The sequence below is a fragment of the Haliotis rubra genome, unplaced genomic scaffold (assembly GCF_003918875.1).
Source record: "Haliotis rubra isolate DU_JTF1 unplaced genomic scaffold, ASM391887v1 Scf251, whole genome shotgun sequence".
NCBI classification, from domain to species: Eukaryota; Metazoa; Mollusca; class Gastropoda; order Lepetellida; family Haliotidae; genus Haliotis; species Haliotis rubra.
Window position 1 is genome coordinate 613,625 of NW_025766570.1, and position 22,088 is coordinate 635,712.

A 22,088-nucleotide genomic window follows, 5' to 3' on the forward strand; every position below is an offset into this window, starting at 1 on the left:
TAAAATCAGCGAGAGGCTTAATCTCTAGTGACGACAAACACTCTTTGTAGAAGCTCTCTGGGATGGTTGAAACGGAAGAACCTGTATCCAAAAGTGCTTTTTGTGAAACACTGTTGATGAACACAGTAGTCTCAGTTGCTGTCCCTATCAAACCAGCCGGTATGGTAGAACGCACTTCAGTGGGGCTTTGTCTGAAGGATCATAACGTCTGCCCCTTGACATAGGTCCTCTCCCATTTAAATGACCTTGCCTCAAATGATCCACTCTGACCCGACACCCTAGTTGAATGTGACCGTATTGCCCACACCTATAACACTGAACTCCAGATTCCAATGCCGCATCCTCATAGTTCTGTGACGAGTTCCCATGCTGAAGTTCCTGTGGGTGTGGTTGTGATTGGGGCATCTGTTGGGGTGGCATCTGGTTCATCCGTTGCTCCATGCGATCAATCTTTGCTGATAGCTTGTTGATGACTCCCAAAAGATTAGAAACATCAGATGCAGGCTGAGATGGAGCAGACATCTTGGCTGGGACGGGTTTCTTCTGCAACTCTAGCTTCCTCTGTTCATGGTCATACTCCAGTCTTCGTATGGCAACTCACAGCTGATCAAAGTCCTGTATGGTGTCGAATTTGTGACCTAGCGAGTCCTTAAGCTCTTGACGTAATCCTGACCAAAACACAGTCCTAAGAACTGAAGTAGCCCTATCTTGCTGAATCTGACCCTGCATTACAAGTCTATCAAGCATATCCTCAAGGCGACAGCCCCATGTTGTGGCATCCTCCTGAATTCCTTGACGAGCACTATAGAGCTGAGCCATGAGGGCTTCTCCTTGCTCAGTGATAGAAGAACTATACACGCTCTTGAGTTTAGCTAATATAGTAGTTAGTGAAGCAGAGTGACCTAACCGCATAACAATGCGAGCTGCATCGCCTCTCAAGGCTTTCCCAAGTGCTTCCTTAATCTCTTCTTCAGAATGTGAATGAGAATCAATTAAACCTTCGATCTCAAAACACCAAACATCAAAAGGTGACTCGGATTTGGCATTAGGATCACCAGAAAAAAGAAGAAAACCTTGGAGGTTGTTTCAGATTAACTGAACTAAACAGCCCTTGGGCTGGCGGACCTGCTACATGACCGGAATCATTAGATTCATTGGATTGAGGGTTGGCCGCTGCTCCCTGAGATTCCTGAATGGAAACCATAGCTGTTACCCATTCATGTAACATATCTTCAGTTTTACACTTAGGTTTAACACCTAACTTTTCAAAACTTGCAAGAAAAGCGGTCAACTCTTCAGCAGAAAGTTTAGACATGATTAAGTGTGGTATAAAGCAAACATATGCACGATAATATTTAGCAAGTGCAGATGCTGCGCTCCAAAGTCATAATTCTTGAAAATGGGAGATGGGTTGCATGTATGCAGGTAACTAAACTTGAAATGTTGTTTAGATTTATATATTAAATGCTGAATGTTTAAATTACATTTAATTATGTTTAATGGATAGATATTAGGAACTAACTTGGTGCTATAATAAATGAGTTAGTAACCTAATACCCAAACTTACCAGGATACCTCGACCAAAATGACAAATAATTCCAACCAATGACACACAAGATCAAAGGCAGATAGGACAGGAATGCTAAGTGGTGCAGTGTTAACCCAATACTTACCTGCCTGATTTAAACTAAAGTAGGGCTTAACTAAACATACGAACCAATTAGCTAAACAACTTATGCATTCTAATTTATAGATAAATTAAAGACACAAATTGTAACTTGCCAATATACTCTTTTACGGTATATGCCAAGTTACAGCTCAACCATATACACTTTTATAGCATATGTCAAGCTACATAACTAATCCTTAATCACTTTACTAACCAAATAATTATGTATTCAAGATCTAATTAAGTAACTAACTTGCTAGCTAGCAAACTAAACTAACTAAACTCAGCTATCATACATAACAGGATGTAACATATCCAGTTGCAAACTGGCACAGTCTTCCATACTGATGACGCATTTATACTAATGCAGAACAAATACAAATCTGTTACACAGCACAGATAATATCGGAAATGGTGCCATAATATAGTCCATGAATTCACACATGATGAGATGTCGAATGTATCAGCTGGCAGGGGGGATCCAACAGTCTGTATACATGGTTATCACATGGTCATATGAGTCACATAGATACAAAGTGTCACTTTTCACTTGAGGCAATTATCAATGGGGTACTTATAGGGTTCCAACGTAGGGTGATGTTATTCCCGAGATGTCCTCATACCAGTCCGAAATCCTATTCCACCAGGGATGCCATTGTAACAGAGGTATTCGTACAGATACACTGTATGTTGGTTCAATGAAGACGAACACTTGTGTGGGTTTTCAGGGATTTATTCAGCGCTGGTGACGTGGGATAAGGAGATCCCCAGTTGACTGAACAGTAACACAAAACGCCCTGAATAATAAAATATCCATCAATTAATACATGTCTCTTGTAATGAAATACGTATCATGTTATACATTCAATATGGTTACCACTATACTATTAATACATCTGATAACTGTCAATCATCCAGATTTAAGCAAAGACATGTTCTCTGATTATCACTCACATATATAACAATTATAATTACTAATATTTACAATCACATTCTGAAAACAATACCTCACCTGGTCTCGGGCACGCAGGCAGAATAGTCCAACAGCTAATTAAACATCTGATTCTCAGTGAACCTAAATAAACAAAGTATTGCCTTATATTGCTAGTATATACAGATATACATCATAAATGGCATTAGCGTACACATAAATAGATATTTACCCTAATACATACATAAATATGCATATAGAAACTAAACCTTATAATAAACATGCATGATACACATTACTGTATCATGCCAATCATGAAATAGCTAATACATATACTTATACATACTACATATGCATGGTACAAATTACAGCATCATGGTAGTATAATATACCCTACTGTTCAAATAAGCTCACGCCAGTATACTAGTGTACTGGTACACAATACATCATATATTTGTCTAAAATACTAAGCATGCATATATTTATAGACAAACACCTTACATACACTAAATATGATAAAACACTATTCCTTAAAACATGTTATCTAATACACAAAATCCTAATAGCCCTACTATACATGTAATACTAAAAGATCTAACTTAACTTACCCCATAATGTGCTGGTGCTGTGCAGGTATTGTGGTCTCAAGGAGAAAAATGTATACTGCCACAAATGAAAGGCAGTAGAAAGCTTTAAATATGACGAGAAAGTGAAATCTATGAAACAATAGGAACCTTGACAACAGGCCAATGCAGAGATTGAACCTGACACAGATCACTTACCCTTAACAATAGACCCCAAGCTAGCTTATCAGTGAATTGATTAAACAGTGCAAGTGTTAGTGTTAACACATGCTAGTTTGATAATGATGAAGTTTTATACCTAAGTTATAAATAATGAAGTTTAACACATTAAAATGACATTTATTTACACACTGTTACATAAATTCACTAAGTATAAGCAGATCGTGTGCATTTTATTAAGTTTCAAAATGCATTTGGAGGGAGAGAAATTATGATGTAAAGAAATACACATGGTGGAAAAGAAACCCTAAACAACAGTCCAGACTTGATTTCTTTTTAGTTTCTCAAGATTTAGCAACCATTGGCCGTATGCACATGTCGGGCGTAGCTTACGTCAGGCGTAACACGCTACGTCGGGCTTAGCAGCGCCCTCCTCTTACACGTCATGCACAACGTCGGTTAAGCCTAGGCGTTACTACGCCCGACTTAACGGATTTACGTCGAGGCGCGGTGTGCTATTTTTAGATTTTCGAACGTTTTTAAACCACCGGTAAAAGGCGCGAAACAACTTTGCGGTACATCCCTTTCAGACGTAATCATGGAAAGCCAAAGAAAACCGAGAAATCCCAACTTTACCAATGGATCCTGGTGGGGAAATAACATGGACTTTCAAAAAAGGCTTCATCAGAAATGTCGCCATTTTTGACACATTACAAAATCACGATTCACAGCGTTATTTGGTGTATGTTTTGAAATGTTCAAATTGGACAATTACTATTCAGAAGTATTGAATTTCAAAAATAGCGTATTAATGATCACTGATATCAGGTTTTCATGAAATCACTAATGATAATTCTGAAAATACACTTACACCTAACGCCGGCGCTTTCCTTCATAGAATCTATAGTGTTTACAAAATCACGTTTAGCGAAGGCCGAATTGAGACGCCAATTACATCCCGTAATCTATATATCATATTCAGCTGTGACAAATGCATCACTGGATTCCCCATACACTTTAGAATCAAATTACAAATGGTCTTTGTCACCAATATCAACAGTCGTGATAAAATGAAACGAAAGATTTTGGGTGTGAAAAGTCCAAACTAACGCTGTGCTCGAAGGCTGCGCTTGTAAAGAAAGAAAAATTCAGATTTTACACTCACGTAGCATTTTTGTGAAATTTTCCGACTTTCAGCCGTCTATTCATTGCTTGCAATTGCTCAATATCTTTAGAATATGCATGGAAAGAGTATCGTGAGCAAGAAATGGGAAATTAAAACAGATACAGTGCAATGATTTGATATTTCATAAGAAATTGTAAAAGTTTTCGTGCAGCGTGACGCCATGACTGACGCAAAATCACGCAGAACGACAAAGGTAATTATCAGCATTTCTGGCTTCTTCTCTTACTTACAATGACAACGATAAAACATATAAAATACACATATAGTCAGAATCATTCTGATTACTTACATATCATATTTATGTACAAACGATCCCTGAATCAAGGGAAAGGTCCTCGCAAAATCCTGTGTACCCTTGTGAGCGAGGCCGCCATTTTATAAGAAATCGGTTGGCGGTAGTGATGTCATACGTCAACATTGTTGTACATGTTAGGCAATTTCTTTGAGGTGAAGGTCGGTTGAACAAGAGTAAACACAATCGCCCTATCCTTCTGAATACACTTTCAGTATTATGATATACGGTACATTTTGCATATCGTTCAGATATTTTTTCATCAAACTAATTTCAGTATATACATTTAGCCTTGTTCAATACCATATTATACGTGGATATAGGGTAGGTGTTTTTATTTTTTTGAAAGTTTTTGATTGTTTGAATAATATTTACATAAGAAATTGACACATTTAGTGTAGTACACAATATGTTAAACCTTTACACAAGTATTAGAAGATCACACATAGCCATAACTGCAAAATATTTGGGCGTTGTGAAATATTATTTTTCATTTACGTTAAATTGGTGCCAAACAGGTGCGCGTGTTGCTCACAATAAGATACGCAGTCAAACCGTCCAAGTGTTGATATATTCAGGACACTATTTAATTGGTAAAATCATTCATGTAATGTTTTGCTAAAGAGAGAGTTTAATTATGACATAGAAGCCGAGACCTTTAATACAATTAATGGAATTTAGGTAAGATATATACTAATCAGCAAACCAATGTCGTCTTTTTCCGATGTCGCAAAATGCATAAAACAAGTCATGACGTCAACTAAAATGTTGTATTATTATCAGTAATTTCAGTACATTTGAAGATATGGCTAGTACTCCGTTTATAATGATGCAAAATTAGTCAAACTACATCTACACAAACAGGAGAATATGGGAATCTAAGAACTAACTTAGGATAGGGCCATCCAAATCGCTATTCTGCTTTCTCAAGTAATTCATTGCAATCTTTTCTTATAGATTGTGAAACATTGTGATCCGCTCACATTGGGGAACTTTGTAATGGAATATGTTGGTTCACCGTGAACACAGCATAACGACAATTTAGCGTCCGTATCCACAACAACTTTTCTCCAAGTGATCTGAGTTACATTGACCTAGTATTAAACATAGCGGAGTTATATGCCCCCTTATCTTCATACGTGTATGACCTCTCTGTCGTCGGTTGACGTCATAGAAGAAAATCCATTTTGGACACTTATTGCAAGTCATTTTTAATGTTGAGCGTGAAACGTTATGCATTAGCACATAAACCCAATTCATATACACTTATGTCGTTCAGATATCAGGCTGTATTTTCTTCACTCACACTTTCTGTAAAGATGCCAAATTAAAAAAATCGTAGCAGAGTGCTTTTATCGGTGCACGACAAAAAGCTGAGAAATTGACAGTTTTTTACCGCGTAACAACCAACGAATAGGAAATTAAATATTCTACATTTCTGTGTACTTGTATAGCCGTACGCAGATCCAGGACCACAAGAGCGCAATTCTCGCACTACGTTCACTTTTCAAACCTTTTTAAAATGTGCGGCTGAAAAAAACCCTTGGCATACAGTGCCTCCACTACAGGGCTACGCCTGGCTTACGCCTGCTGGGTAGGTGGCGTAAATATAGAGCGCTATGACTGGCGTAACTTTAACTACGTCTAATATGTGCATACCGGTTTACGTTACGTCCGGGCGCACATTTTACTTACGCCCGGACTACATTTTACACCGACATATGCATACGGCCACATGACAACTGACTGTTCAATACTTCCAGGATATAAATCTGATCATTCAGCAATTACCATGTCTTTTTCTAATCAACTTAATAAGGAACAGGGTGGAGGATACTGGAAACTAAATACATCATTACTTTATAACCAAGAATATGTAAATATAGTCAAGGATATGCTTTTTGAAACAAAATTAGAATACTGTAACTGCACTGAGGATGAACTAGGTGATATTGAAGATTCTAAACTACAACTTAATATAAGCGACACTTTGTTCTTAGAAACATTTTTAATGAAAGTAAGGGGGAAAACAATATCATTCTCTTCCTACTTTAAACAAATCAAAATTGAAAAAAGCAAAAATTTAGAAGCAAAAATTTTGGCAATGGAAGAAGAAATCAGAGAAAAGTTCCAAACCATATGTGAAACTAAACTTTCTGAACTGTCCAAATGTAAATTAGAGTTTGAAAAATTAAAGAAGATGAAATAAGTGGTATACAGATAAGAAATAGAATTCAGTGGTATGAGGAAGGAGAAAAACCAAACAACTATTTCTGTCATCTGGAAAATAGAAATTATACCAGTAAGCTTATGAATAGTGTTATCAATGACAAAGGGGAAGTAATATCAGATGGTAAGGCTATATTAAATGAACAAAGACAATTTTATGAAAATCTATACTCATCAGGTGGTAAAATAACATAAATATATTAATATATTTGATGATATTATTACACCCAAACTGCACACTGTACAGGCTGAAAATCTTGAGGGTGATATTACTATAGATGAAATAACACGAGCCGTTAAATCAATTAAAAATAACAAAATCCCAGGAGCAGATGGTTTCCCAATAGAATTTTTTTAATTTTTCTGGAAAGATCTTCATATTTGGGTTTGTAGATATATATCAGAAACATTCAGGCAAAATATGTTAAGTCCAACAATAAACAGAGGCGTCATCACATGTATTCCAAAAGCTAACAAAAATAGACAGTTGTTAAAAAACTGGTGCCCAATTTCCAACTGAATTCTTTGTATAAAATACTCAGCACATGTATAGCCAATAGAATTTAAAAAAACATTGAATACTCTTATTCACGAAACTCAGACAGGTTTTATACCTGGAAGGTGTATTAGTGAGAACATTAGATTATTATACAACATTCTGTTTGAAGCAAAAGTACAAGATAAAAAGGGACTCTTGTTACTTATTGACTTTGAAAAAGCTTTTGACACTGTCTCTAAAGAATTTATAATTTTAACAATTGGAAAGTTTGGCTTTGGACCCAATAAGGAAAAATGGATCAAAATATTAATCAATAATGCTACATCATGTGTTATACAGAATGGTCATTTATCACAATTTTTTGACAATGAAAGGGGCTGTAGACAAGGGGACACAGTATGCAGATGATACTGAATTATTTCTTGATGTGCGTGAAGAAAGTTTAAGGGCAGCAACTGACACTCTCAATAATTTCTACAAAATGTCTGGTTTAAGAATAAATATAGATAAAACGAAAGCAGTGTGGATAGGCTCAATGGCAGGTAATAGCATGATTTTATGCCAGGATCTTAAGCTTGATTGGCATAATGGGGATTTTGATATTCTAGGAATAAGACTTAATCCTAATTTAAATAACCTTTGGGTAATTAATACAAGAAAAAGACTAGAAATTATTAATAGAACTCTAGGGAATTGGAGGAAAAGAAAGTTGACATTAATAGGGAAAATAACTGTTATTAAAACTTTAGCACTTTCATTGTTGGTGCATATATTCACTTCACTCCCAAATCCTCCAAAGGAATTCATTGACAAATTAAACAATATATTTTATAAATTCATCTGGAATGATAAGCGGGATAAGATAAAGCAAACGACACTTATTAGAAAATATGAAGAGGGGGGACTCAGAATGGTTAATGTACAGGTATTCATAAACTCTTTAAAACTGTCAGTTTTACATAAATATCTTCAAAATAATAGCAGTTCTAGCCCTGATATCTTTCCATTTAAAGATATATTTCTGCTTGGAGCCAATATTGAAAATTATGTCAGTATTATGAATCCCTATTGGAAAGATGTATTGGCTGCATGGGGAATATTCTATAAAACACATCAAACTGATTTTACAGATATTGATCAAATCTTATCCCAACCCCTTTGGTTCAATCACCAATTCCAAAATAGTAATTTCATTATAAGACATTGGCATTTCAAAGGTATTCACTCTATAAGAGACTTGTGAAATGATCAAGGTATTTTGCCATTTAGTGAACTTAAGAAAACTTACAAAATTAAAGGCACAATTCTTGACTATTATCAGGTTCTTTCAAATATACAAAAAAAATGGAAAGATACTATAAGAAAGAATTTATTGATTGTTCATAATCATTATCTTAACACATCACTGATAGATTTACTTTCAGCACCAAAGAGATACAGATATTTCTATGATAAACTTATAACTACTGAAAACCCACCTTCAACATGTGAAAAATGGCAAAATATCTTTGATATTGCAATTCCATGGCAAGATATTTTTAGAAAATATAGAAGATGTACAAAAGATACTAAATTGATTGACTTCCAGTTTAAATTTATCCACAATATTGTCTACACAAAGAAAGAATTATTGAGAATGAAATTAGTAGATGATGAACTTTGCTCATTTTGTAATTTAATGTCAGAAAATTTGATACATGTTTATTGGGAATGTGAGTGTGTGAAAACTTTTTGGTTGAAACTGAAAGAATATATTGAAGATAAATCATCAGAAAATTTTACCCTGACAAAATATACAGTCTTAATTGTCGGAAATAATAACGACCTTATGAATCACATACATCTTGCCAGTAAAAAATATATCCATATATCAAGTATTAAAAAAATTAAGTTATCACTGGATACATTTGTAAAAATATTGAGTGATATTTTCAAGACTGAAAAGTTTATTGCCAGTAAGAATCAAAACATATTACAATTTGACAGAAAATGGTCATCTCTACTGCACACATTCCCAGCTTAATGAAGATTCCAATATGTGTAATGCCAACCAATAAGAATTTCTGTTTTACGTTGTACAAGTGTTCTTGCATCATGTACTCTGTATATTTGTATCTACTGATTTTGAATGAATAAAAAAAAAGGAAAAAAAAGTGTCAAAATGCATACAAATATGATAATAAACTAATTAGGATTATAAGACAAAATATAAAGACGTACATTGACTTTGTTATTTCAGTCCTAACATTTGTTACCACTGGCATATGGTTAAGCTTAAAATGTTTTCATTTGTTATCAAAATAATGCCATTTAATACAACATTAAGATTGACTTGTAGTGAACCCAAGCTCACTACTCTCCCCAAGACTCCCCATGTACATGTACTTAGTTACTCTTACTTTCAAAACCACGCTATTGTATCAGGCTTCTAACCAAATTCAAGGTCAAACTATTTCTTAAATCAAATTCTACATCCATTTACGTTAACATTTTTATAAAGTCAACATTACTATGAAATCAACATTTTACATCAAAATCAGCATTTTTATCAAATTGAATATTTTGTTTATAAGAAACCAAATTATTCATCACAGTCTACATAATTTTACAACAACATCAAGATTATCGAGTTAAAAAGATTTCATCTTTGTTGATCAGTCTATATGTTTTCTATCAATTGTGCATGGTGGTGGCGCAGCAGAGGTAACGAACCAGTCATGAATTCTGGCATATCATCCGGGTACTCACTAGAGAAAAACAATAACAAAAGCAACAACCAGTCCACGGAAATTGCTCTGCATCAGTGGCCCTTTAAGTAACTGTCAGATGATTTGTTCTTTCAAATTTGTTGGGGCTGGGGGGATTTGTCATTTTCTGATCTTCAATTTCAACAATTGAAATTCCAACTTGACTGAGTTTTTCTAAAACACATTTTTATTGTATCCAGTATGTCCTTATTGGTGCTTGCTTGCAATTGTCATTTGTAATGAAGAATTATTGTAAGGTTATTGTTGTAGATACAGTGAAGCTGAGCAGTACTTAACCGGTCGAATACTTGCCTCTTCTGGTCGTAATTGGTCGATGGAAGTTTCAAGAGCACACAAGGTATGAATTATTAGTTTCTGCTGGCAGTCCATTCTCTTCCCACAGAGGTTACTCCTGTCATATCTTCCTACATAACCTCTGTTCTAATACGACCCTTTCTTGGTGTCAGCGTTCAAGGCTCGTGATTGGAGACAAGCCGATTTAGTTGTGCAATCAGCGACGTTGTTTCAAAAGTGATCATTCGCAAGGCCTCGGTAATTTCCGTATGCTTCGGGAAAACTAGAACCTCTTCCCGAGCGCGATGCGTAAACGTTTCTTCTAGACAGAACTCAGTCATGTAATGGCGTATCAATGGCGTCTCCATCGCCCTCGTTGACAACGGACAAGCTAGCCATTAAACGTCTTGTGTGTAACATCAACACAATTCCCCGGCAGATGGGGGATATTTGTGGCCCCGCATTTGCTTGTGTTAGTCAAATTGAATCTAAGTCGATGTAACACGTGTTCTGATTGGATAGAAAGAAGGGAGATAATTCGTGTTGCGATCTTTTGCTGCTAGGGGATTTTACGAGGACCGGGAAATATGGCCGTATTAGAACAGAGGTTATGTAGGAAGATATGACAGGAGTAACCTCTGTGGGAAGAGAATGCTGGCGGTCGTGCCAACTATTCTTTCAACAGTGCATAGCACTTTTAAGCAGATCAGTCTAGTGGAGAACTACTGCCTTTTGAAGACTTTGGATATTTATTTTTATGATTGTTATCATGATAAACTCACAGACTGCTGTTCAACATAAATATGCCTGTTGATGTCTCACAGATATGGAAATGTACCAATTGCATGTGTAACTGCCAGTATACACACACATTATTATAACAGATTTAGTGAAAAGGGGCATAAGTTAATCTTCATATAAGTGATATTAGTTCACAGCATTTATCACCACAGGCATTAGTCACATTTGGAAGATTTATTTTTCAAGAGAGATCTGCCTCCAGGCAACTTTGCTTGTCCCAGCGACTTGGTTGATTGCCCCTCGTCTGTGTGGGTCATTTCTAATTATATCAATCCTTAATTTGTGTGGACTTAGTCATTACAAGGCTGTCATTATACTGCAGGCATCTAACAAGAAGCAAAAATGCTTTCAATCATACTATTGTAATTCATTGATACAATGCAGCCATATTATAACATCTTTTTATGGTTATCACTGAGCCATTTTCCCAGAGAATGTATTGAAATCTGATGTGTAGCTAGTTGTGATACTCAATATATATATTCTGTTATTAAATTTTGACCTTGTTAACAATGTGGCAGCTGCTGTGGCCATATATATCTTTTTTAAAGTCAGTATTTGTCTATATGTAGTTAATTATTTATATCATATTTGTGCAGCAGAGAAATACACTCAACTATCAACCTCCATATCTCAGAATTTACTTGCTTGTTTTGACCATGTCTATAGTATTGTAATATGATGCCGTACGTTAAAACTCAGTTTGAATGATACTGTAGTATAGTGTATTTTGAGCATTGTACATATACATGTATAGTTTATCTTTACAGAATGCATCTTCCTCCAAAATATCCAAAATCAGCTTTGTTAAAATGCATTGAGATCATGGCACTGGTTTTATTTGTGGAAAAAACATGACTATGTTTTAATTTGTGAACATCTTTTGTCATTACCACTTTGCATAAGCATTTGGGCTCCTTTTTCATTGCAGCATTTTGGAAGTGGAAAAACAGAACTTGCAGCAAAAGTATGGTATCTGACATGTGTGAAACAGTTTCCTTTGTATGGATGTACACTATTTCCGATTGTACACAGAGGACTGTGGTCTCATACCAGTGATGCTCTTTTGGCTGTGAACATGGATGGCATCAAATTTGTTAGAGCTAAAGACAAATCTGTCATAACTGACTTTTTCTTCTCAGATATTGAATCCGTATCTATGGATCCCAATGACAATTACATTACTTTAGAATTGAAGAACCAAATCCAGACAGAAAGTCCACAACAGACATATATGTTTGAGACAAGCTTCAAAGAAGATGTTGGCCTACTGATTGCAAGCTACTCACCCTCTCATGCCTCATGGATACGAATGGACTTTGAGAGTATGAAAAAGGTCAGACGTTGTTTTAATTATGGATACATGTTTGCTTTAATATGTTTTCAGGATTTGATGCCATCATTATCCCCCGCAACGCGTTTTGCGGGGGGTATTAAAATGGACTCCGTCCGTGCGTGCGTGCGTCCGTGCACATTTTTCTTTTCCGGAGCAGAACTCTAAAACCGTTCTCTATTTCTTCACCAAACTTAGCACATAGATAGATCTGGTGGTGTACTGGTGCCTTTTGGTAGTTTGGGAATTCTGAATAAAATATTTTTGGCGTTTTCGTGGCAACAAGTTTTGACTTAGCCTGAAATTGGTTGTTGTACACTTTTCCGGAGCTGGACTCTAAAACCGTTCACTATTTCTTTACCAAACCTGGCACATAGATAGATCTGGTGGTGTACTGGTGTCTTTTGGTAGTTTTTGGAATTCTGAATAAAATATTTTTGGTATTTCCATGGCAACAAGTTTAACTTAGCCTAAAATTGGTGGTTGTGCTCTTTTCCAGATCTGAACTCTAAAACCGTTCACTATTTCTTCACCAAACTTGGCACATAGATTGATTTGGTGGTGAACTGGTGCCTTTTGGTAGTTTTGGAATTGTGAATAAAATATTTTTGGCATTTCCATGGCAACAAGTTTAACTTAGCCTAAAATTGGTGGTTGTGCTCTTTTCCGGATCTGAACTCTAAAACCGTTCACTATTTCTTCACCAAACGTGGCACATAGATTGATTTGGTGGTGTACTGGTGCCTTTTGGTAGTTTTGGAATTCTGAATAAAATATTTTTGGCGTTTCCATGGCAACAAGTTTGACTAAAACCAAAATTAGTGGTAGTGCACTTTTCCGGATCAGAACTCTCAAACCGTTCAATGTTTCTTCACCAAACGTGGCACATACATAGATCTGGTGGTGTACTGGTGCCTTTTGTTAGTTTGGGATTTCTGAATAAAATATTTTTGGCATTTCCATGGCAACAAGTTTGACATAGACTGAAATAGGTGATAGTGCTCCTTTCTGGATCAAAACTTTAAAAACCTTTCAATACTCTCCTTCCACTTTTCTATATACACACCTAAATATTTGAATAATCATAACTCATAGACATAATCCTAAAGAGTATTTTGCCATTGCGGGGGATATTGATGACTTTGTCTTCTTGTTATATTTTGTTTTGTTAACCATGCTGTGCTTGGAGCAGAACTAAACTGTCCAAATTGTCTTGTTGAAACTTGTTCATTAGCTAACTGAAAGAAGCTAATATCATGGTCGCCCATGACATCTTCAACATCCTTATTTAAGTAGCCCTTGACATCCTCTTCAACAAGCACCACACCAGAATTGACTTTGACTGTGCCACTATCCATCCAGCTCACTACCATGTCCATCACACGAAGTAGTGTTGGCCACCACCACCATCATAACCTTTATTCACCCAAAGAAGGAGTAAGAATATAATCCAAAATGTGTACCTCAGAGAAGTAGACATACTCAAACCTTCCCTCTTTATGTGATAGTAACTTTACAGATAGACAGACAGATAATTTATTTGAGTCTCACCTCAACATCACACATATAATAATAATAATAATAACTAGGATTGCCTCCTGGGCAATACTGACGGTCTTCAGACTTCCCCATACACTCCCCGTGGCTGCCTTTACTTGTACCGTTTCTTTGAACGCCAGCTTGAGCGTCCATTTTAACTCTTGGAGTTACAGGTGTTTGAAGTGTACCTTAGGGCTAGAAAGCCTCCAAAATACTTTGCAGTGGTAGTCTCTTTATAGGAGATATCTGTTCTCTCGCGTGAACAACCTGAGGGAAGTTTATCTGCATCATAAATTGTAACTGTGTAATGTGACTAACAAATTGCCTGCTTTAAAATTTAGTGCTATGACTTTTTCTGTTTTTAAATGACAACGTAATGAATCGATGTTTTTTAAATAAAACTCATTTTGACTCTGTACTTACAATGTCTATTAATGCAGACTTGTTCTCGTCACTATATGGCTGGAATAATGCCGATGTGACGTAAAGCCCAACTCAACTCAACCATTCAAAAATTACTGTGGTGCGGTTAAAGGCCAGCGTTCAAACCTATACACAGATAGGGTGGGGCCTCCATGCCTTGATAAAGCTGTCTTTTGATGCAAAGCAATGCAGTATTCAAAAACATTCCATGAAATATCACAAAATTGACTTACCGGTTCAGGCTGATATTAAGTCATAGTATAAAGAAATATGTTATAAAGGCTCACAGCAAACTGTATGGGTGCAGGGAGTCTACAAAACATACATTTTGAAAATATACATCTTCTCTGCTGAGGAGTAGCCAATTGGTAACTATTTGGAAACCCACGGGGTGTGTGTGTGAAGTTTTATTCTGTTTTAAATGTATAAAATATTGTGCAGTTATGTGCTGGATTCCTGCAATCATGATGATGTAGCAGAAAGGGTTTGCACGATCCTGGCACAGTCAGGGTGATAAACAAACTGCTGGAGTCCCAGAAGTTACTTAAAGCGCATTGCTCTTTGGGCATTGGAAAACCAGGAAGTGGTGATTGTTGCTAGATTTTATGGCGCTTCCTTCAGTTATGCGAAAATCCTAATGTCCCTCCCTGTTTGTGGCATAATTATCGACTTTTACATAATAATAATGTGAAGCAGAAATGTTCCACCTTTCATTATCTACAGTTTGTTACCTTGAAAAATGAAATCCATTGTGTTTTTGCAGAGCTCTGAACCCTATAAAAATGCGTTTTGCCAAAATTGACCAACTTCCAAGGGCAATAACTCTGACACTATTCAAGATATTGACATGCCTTGAACAAACTAAGTAGTCTGGAGTGTGGGCTTTAAAACGATATATAGAACACTATTGTATCCCAACACGAGCTGAATTCGACGTTCTGGTGATTTCGACGATTGCATTGCACGCTATATCGGGGGAGTACGTGTGCGATCGGAGTGCACAAACAGTTTCACTGGTAGGGCGGGTGCCAAGTCGCTGTCATGAGAAGTTTTATTGACAATGGAAATCGGGAAGTAAAGTTATATAAAAAGCAAACAAACATATCATTTACCCGAGATCGTTAATACCACTTACAAAGCAAAATCAGTTCCCATTATAACAAAAAAAAAATAGCCAGCGAAAATTCAGTTAGATCAGTCGTCTGCTGGTGACAGGCAATATATAAATAGGAAGCCACGTGATCACAACACTCCCTCGCAGTGCGGAGCAAAAAGTATTGCTCATCGTCGAAAACCCATACAAAATACCCGGATGTTACGAGTGGCCACTGTTTCGCCGATACGATGTCATCAACGCTATTTTTGTAGGAAACGCTTGATATTTTTGTGTGAAATAGATGAATATATCCTTGATCACTCAAGGTTAGTAAATTACAAACTTTAAATGATATTACAGATAAAAAAATTGCCGTTCTGGAGAAGAAGATTGTTAAACACAGGCACCATCAAAACGTGCGGAAATGTGAAAAATTTGTGTTTGTGTCATAATTGTGACGTAATTACTGATTTTTTACATAATCATAATGTGAAGCCAAAAAGTTTCCCATTCAATTATCTACAGTTTGATATCTTGAAAAATGAAATCCATTGCTTTTTCGCAGAGCTGTGACATTTATATTAACACTATGAAAATGCGTCTTTGAAAAATTGACCAAATTCCAAGGGCAGTAACTCCAAAACAGTTCAAGATATCAACATGCCTTGAACAAATTAAGGTGTCCAGAGTATGGGCCTTCTAACGGCATATCGAACACGATTGTACTATATGCCTTTCTGGAGAAGAAGATTTTCAAACACCGGCACCATCAAAACGTGAAAATTGGCAAAAATTTCAGTTTTGTCAAAATTGTGGAAAATTTGACCTACCGGCCAACATTTGCTATGTGTTGAATCGTTGGATAATGGTGTTGTCTACATTGAGTGAAAATTTGGTCCATTTATCTCTTATAGTTTTAGAGATAATGAGGTGTAAAGATTTCGACATTTTGGGTTATCTGCCCTTACCGGAAGCAGGAAATCAGGATTTTTTCAACATTGTATCAATTTCAGCCCACAGGCTATCATCCCTGAAAGTTTCATGAAAATCGGCCATGAGGTTACTTCAGGGGAGCAGGTACAAAATCCGTACAAATAATAATAATAATAAGAAGAAGAAGAATATTCGGATAATAACAGTAGGTCTTCCAGACTTTCGTCTGAAGACCTAATAATGTATTTATAAAGAGCCTAATATCCACCATAGAGATGCTCAGTGGCGCTGTGACTATATTGGTGAAGGAAAAACTTCATATAACTTTACAGAAAGGAAGCAGTTAATAGATAGGTGTTTAGCAGAGATTTAAAAGTTTCTTTCGATGAAGTGTTCCTGATTTCCTTTGGAAGACAGTTCCACAGTTAGGGCTGGCACAGGAGAAGGCTCGGTCAGACAGTTAGTTTGGAGATCTGTGTTGGGTTAGGAGAGAGCCAGAGGAGGATCGGAGACTTTCCTGAGGTACATACACAGAGATGAGATGTTTGAGATAGTCAGGAAAGTTATCATTGTAGAGGCAGTCATGAGTCAGAATGAGGATTTTGGAGGTAATTCTTGCAGAGATGGGGAGCCAGTGTAGAGACTGTAGTAGTGGGGTGATATGGTCATGACGATGAGTGTGGGTGATACATCTGGCAGCAGAATTTTGGATTCTTTGAAGTTTCTGGAGGGATTTATTTGAGAGGTTGGCATATAGTGAATTACAGTAGTCGAGTTTGGAAGTGACAAGACAGTGCGTCAGAAGTTTACAAGTGTCAGTATCATGGTAGTGGCGGACTTTGCTGATGTTATGGATGTTGTAGTAGCAGGCATATGTACATAGAACAAAATAATAAAATGTTGACCCAATCGTTACTATTATATATATAGCATATAAAATACAAAACTAAACGGAAATAGGATATATAATACATATTTACAGTACCAGGTTAAGAGTATAAAAGGGCATGTCGCCGCGGTAAGACAAGAAAGCAGATTTTGTCTGTATTAAAAGACACTTGTGGATTGGAAGGTAAAAATCTAATATTATCAAGGTCACTAAATGACATGAAACTAACAGTAAGCTGCTCACATTTACTATAAAGGACATGTCTTTCAAAAGAATACAGTGGACAGTGCAGTAAAACATGACATTCATCTTCAATAAAATCTTTTCAGTAAAAACATGTTCTTTCCTTTAGAGGAGTACAAATAAAGCGTCCAGTTTCAACTACATTGTATTAGAGAAGCAACACCACATCTAAAAAGTTCTAAAGCACGCCTATAAGAGCGAGGCATGTGGCTAAATAAAGAAAATTCAGGATGATATTCATCTTTTAAGGTAGCATAAGTTCTTAACTTATGACCTCCATTGCTCGTTGTACCATTTACATTTGAAATAGAATTAATCCAAGAAGAGTTAAAATGATCAAATAATTACATGTCACTTCCCGAAACAACAAAGGGAATATGATAATTTACTTTTATGTTACTAAAATGTTTGCGATCAGGATCAGAAAATTTAACATGCACTCTAAAATTCCAATTCTGTTTCTTTATAACAGTAGATACATTACTCCAAACAAAAACTTTACTTGTTGTACGGAATGGGTCTAAATTACATAAACATCTACATAATTTAGATACATCCTGATGTCACGGCATTGTTGTTTGAAAACCCTTCATAATTTTTTTTTTATGGTCTATATGCAAGATGTATAGAAGTGAAAGTGAAATACTCTTTAATTCAAGTCTTCCCTTCTTCAACAAGCTACATTCAATTGGTCAGTCAAATTTCGTCTATAAGACAATCGCATTTTTCTTTGATACGTACATGTATTTTGCTTGTGATTTGGGGCTGTTTTAGGACTCTAACTTTTCCTGCCCTTTTTTCACAATTTCAACATCATGTCCAAGAACAAATGTTTGCAATGTCAGAAATTTATGGCAGACACATCCAGGCTTCTATGGATAAGTCTGTGCGAGACATGGAAATTCATAATGAGGTAAAAATAAACAGGTTGCATGAGCAATTTGAGGAGTGTTATTCCGGCAAGACGGCAGATATTAGCCGCAATGACTTGGTGGTCGATGGCAAGAGCCGGGAGCCAAAGTAGTTTCCAACCGATCTCAGGGGTGCTCTGTGGGGAGAACCGATCATCAGACCCTGACGTACGTAGGAAGCTGGTCTCCTCAAGGGGAGAAGCTAAGGGAGTAGTACAGGGAATAGCGGTTCTATTTCAGGCCCCCTATAAACATTATTTTGTCAATAACAAAAATAGGTGTGCATGATGGCAGGCAATCATTTGACGTCCATACAAAATTTCATGAAAATCGGTCAAATAGTTTCAGAAATATTCACTTTTTTAGTGAGCATGAAGTTCAGGCTAACTATCCAATGTATAGGCGACTATGCTTGTTAACGGGGTTTGGCATCGCCGACCTTCAGGCAGTCGTTCCTTGTGCTATGTGTACATCTTGAGGCAAAGACCTCGGAGTCCTATCATTGATGAGCAATCCTCCTGCCCTGTAATACACAGCTGTGGCTGTCTCGCTCGCCTGGTGTACGGCTCGGGTAAAGACCTCGGAGTCCGATCAGCGACTGCTCGGTAATACACGGCCGGCTGTCACACTTGCCAGGTGTGTGTGATGGCTCGGGACTCAGATCAGCCACTGTCTGGTCATACACAGTCTCTCTCACTCACGGTGATCGATAAGTGACTCGCTGAGCTTGGTAGAACCGTGTCATGAGGCACGACTTGTAATTCTTCTCTGACAAATGCTCGGACTAGTCCATCTCTGAGATAATACAGATTGGGTTCACCATCTCGGATATCAACTCGGTCGATGCTGTAGGTTTTCAGCAACCATATAAGATCCGTAGCACGTTTTCTGCTATCTCCCTCGTGTTCACCTGGCTGGTACAAATACCTCACGCTGACCCAGGTCCAGTAGCTGTTTCTCTCTCTTTTGAGCGTGAGGTGGTGCGGAGTATTCGGCTGTGACGGATTTCATTTTGATGGCTTCGACTGGTCTCTTGCCCACGAGTCTGGTGACAAACTTGCAACCCATTCAGTCGATTGTTTTTCGGGGTTGATAAAATCTTGGGAGTACTGTTGGCGGAAATTACCCATGAATGCCTGGGTTAGAATATTGATCTTCAGTAACCCATGTTTGTCGTAAGAGGCGACTAACGGGATCGGTGGTCAGGCTCGCTGACTTGGTTGACACACGTCATCAGTTCCCAATTGCTCAGATCGATGCTCATGCTGTTGATCCCTTGATTGTCTGGTCCAGATTCGATTATTTACAGCCCGCAGCCATATAGCTGGAATATTGCTCAATGCGGCGTAAAACTAACCCCACTCCCCACTGGTGGCAGAATAGCCGATCGGCCAAGGTGCGATTAAATCTCTCGACGATGGCTTGGCAAGATGCACTCCTGCTGTACGCATCTGACTTTGACCTTGTGCTTGGCTAGCAGTTGTGATATGGCTCCCATGAACTTGTGTCCTGGGGGGGGACTTATAGCCCGGCAGGCCAGGTTAAGCGACTGCGTTTGTATGCGAGTTCGAGTGCTTTGGCGACTTCAGTCGTATATTTCGTCGTCAGCAGTTCGGCCTCTTTGTAGCCACTGGCGACATCCATGACGGTCAGGGCGTACTTGTACGTTTTGCGTCTCACCCTGTCGTGCGGTAGAAACAAGAGGTCGGCTTGATGCACTCGATTGGGTATCAAAATATCGAATTTTCGTCTCAGGATGTTCTGGGGCGCCGGCAGGCAGATTTTCCAGAGAGCCTGTGTTTTAAGCCAAGCTTTAGCAACATCTGCTGAGGTTTCGGGATAGCATCGCGTGGGCTGTAGTAAATTTTCTCCATTTTTGATTATTGTTTTATTGTTTTAATATGTGTGTGTGTCTGTACGTGTAAGTCATGACGCCGTCGTCAGCAATCCATCTCTTGGTTTCCATGGGCGACAGCGACGTCTTGTCGATTCTCAGACCATATATCGTGTGCTTGTCGCTTCTCAGCATGTTCATTTGGTGTTTGAAGGTCCGTTTCTCGAACAGGACCTCTTTGAATCAATCTTGTCCGATGTGTTTTTATCCCACCGACATATAATGCGGTGGGATATAGTTGTCGCCTCTTGTCCGTCTGTCCGTCCGTCCGCCCGTCCGTCCGTAATCATTTTGTTTCCGGACCATAACTCAAAGACCGTTCGATATTTTTTAACAAAAATTGGTAGATATGTCAAACATAACCTAAGGTGGTGCCTTTTGCTATTTACAGATAATTGTCATTTTTAATTTTCTCGGTTTCCATGGAAACGTTTTGGACTTAGTCTTAAAGAAGGGTGGGCTTCGTTTCCGGAGCATAACTCAAGAACCGTTCACTATTTTTCAACAAAACTTGGTAGATGTATGAAACAGAACCTTAAGTGGTGCCTTTTGCTATTTGCCGATTTTTGACATTTTTATTTTTCCCGGTTTCCATGGAAACATTTTGAACTTAGTCTCAAAAAGTAAGGATTGCTTTCGTTTCGAGCATAACTCAAGAACCATTCAATATTTTTCAACAAAACTTGGTAGATATATCAAACAGATCCTAAAGTTGTGCCTTTTGCTATTTGCAGATTTTTGGCATTTTATTTTTCCCGGTTTCCATGGAAGCGATTCGGACTTAGTCCCAAAAGTGAGGGTGGGCTTCGTTTCCAGAGCATAACTCAAGAACCGTTCAATATTTTTCAACAAGACTTGGTAGATATATCAAACAGATCCTAAAGTTGTGCCTTTTGTTATTTGCAGATTTTGGCATTTTATTTTTCCGGTTTCCATGGAAACGATTCAGACTTAGTCCCAAAAAGTGAGGGTGGGCTTCGTTTCGAGCATAACTCAAGAACCGTTCACTATTTTTCAACAAAACTTGGTAGATGTATGAAACAGAACCTTAAGTGGTGCCTTTTGCTATTTGCCGATTTTTGACATTTTTATTTTTCCCGGTTTCCATGGAAACATTTTGAACTTAGTCTCAAAAAGTAAGGATTGCTTTCGTTTCCGGAGCATAACTCAAGAACCATTCAATATTTTTCAACAAAACTTGGTAGATATATCAAACAGATCCTAAAGTGGTGCCTTTTGCTATTTGCAGATTTTTGGCATTTTTATTTTTCCCGGTTTCCATGGAAACGATTCGGACTTAGTCTCAAAAAGTAAGGATTGCTTTCGTTTCCGGAGCATAACTCAAGAACCGTTCAATATTTTTCAACAAGACTTGGTAGATATATCAAACAGAACCTTAAAGAACCACTAAACTTTGTTTTTTGTTACTCTTTTAA

At 37.4% G+C, this 22,088-nt stretch overlaps 1 protein-coding gene across 1 annotated transcript in view; it reads left to right on the forward strand.

Annotated features, from left to right (window-relative positions):
* The window catches only part of LOC124279515 (unconventional myosin-VIIa-like), a 754,149-nt gene that overhangs the window by 390,967 nt on the left and 341,094 nt on the right, over positions 1 to 22,088 (forward strand). Inside the window, exons 28-29 of the mRNA XM_046715341.1 lie at positions 10,567 to 10,654; positions 12,323 to 12,727. Coding sequence (XP_046571297.1) covers positions 10,567 to 10,654; positions 12,323 to 12,727 — 493 coding nt within the window. The remainder of the gene's footprint in view (positions 1 to 10,566; positions 10,655 to 12,322; positions 12,728 to 22,088) is intronic.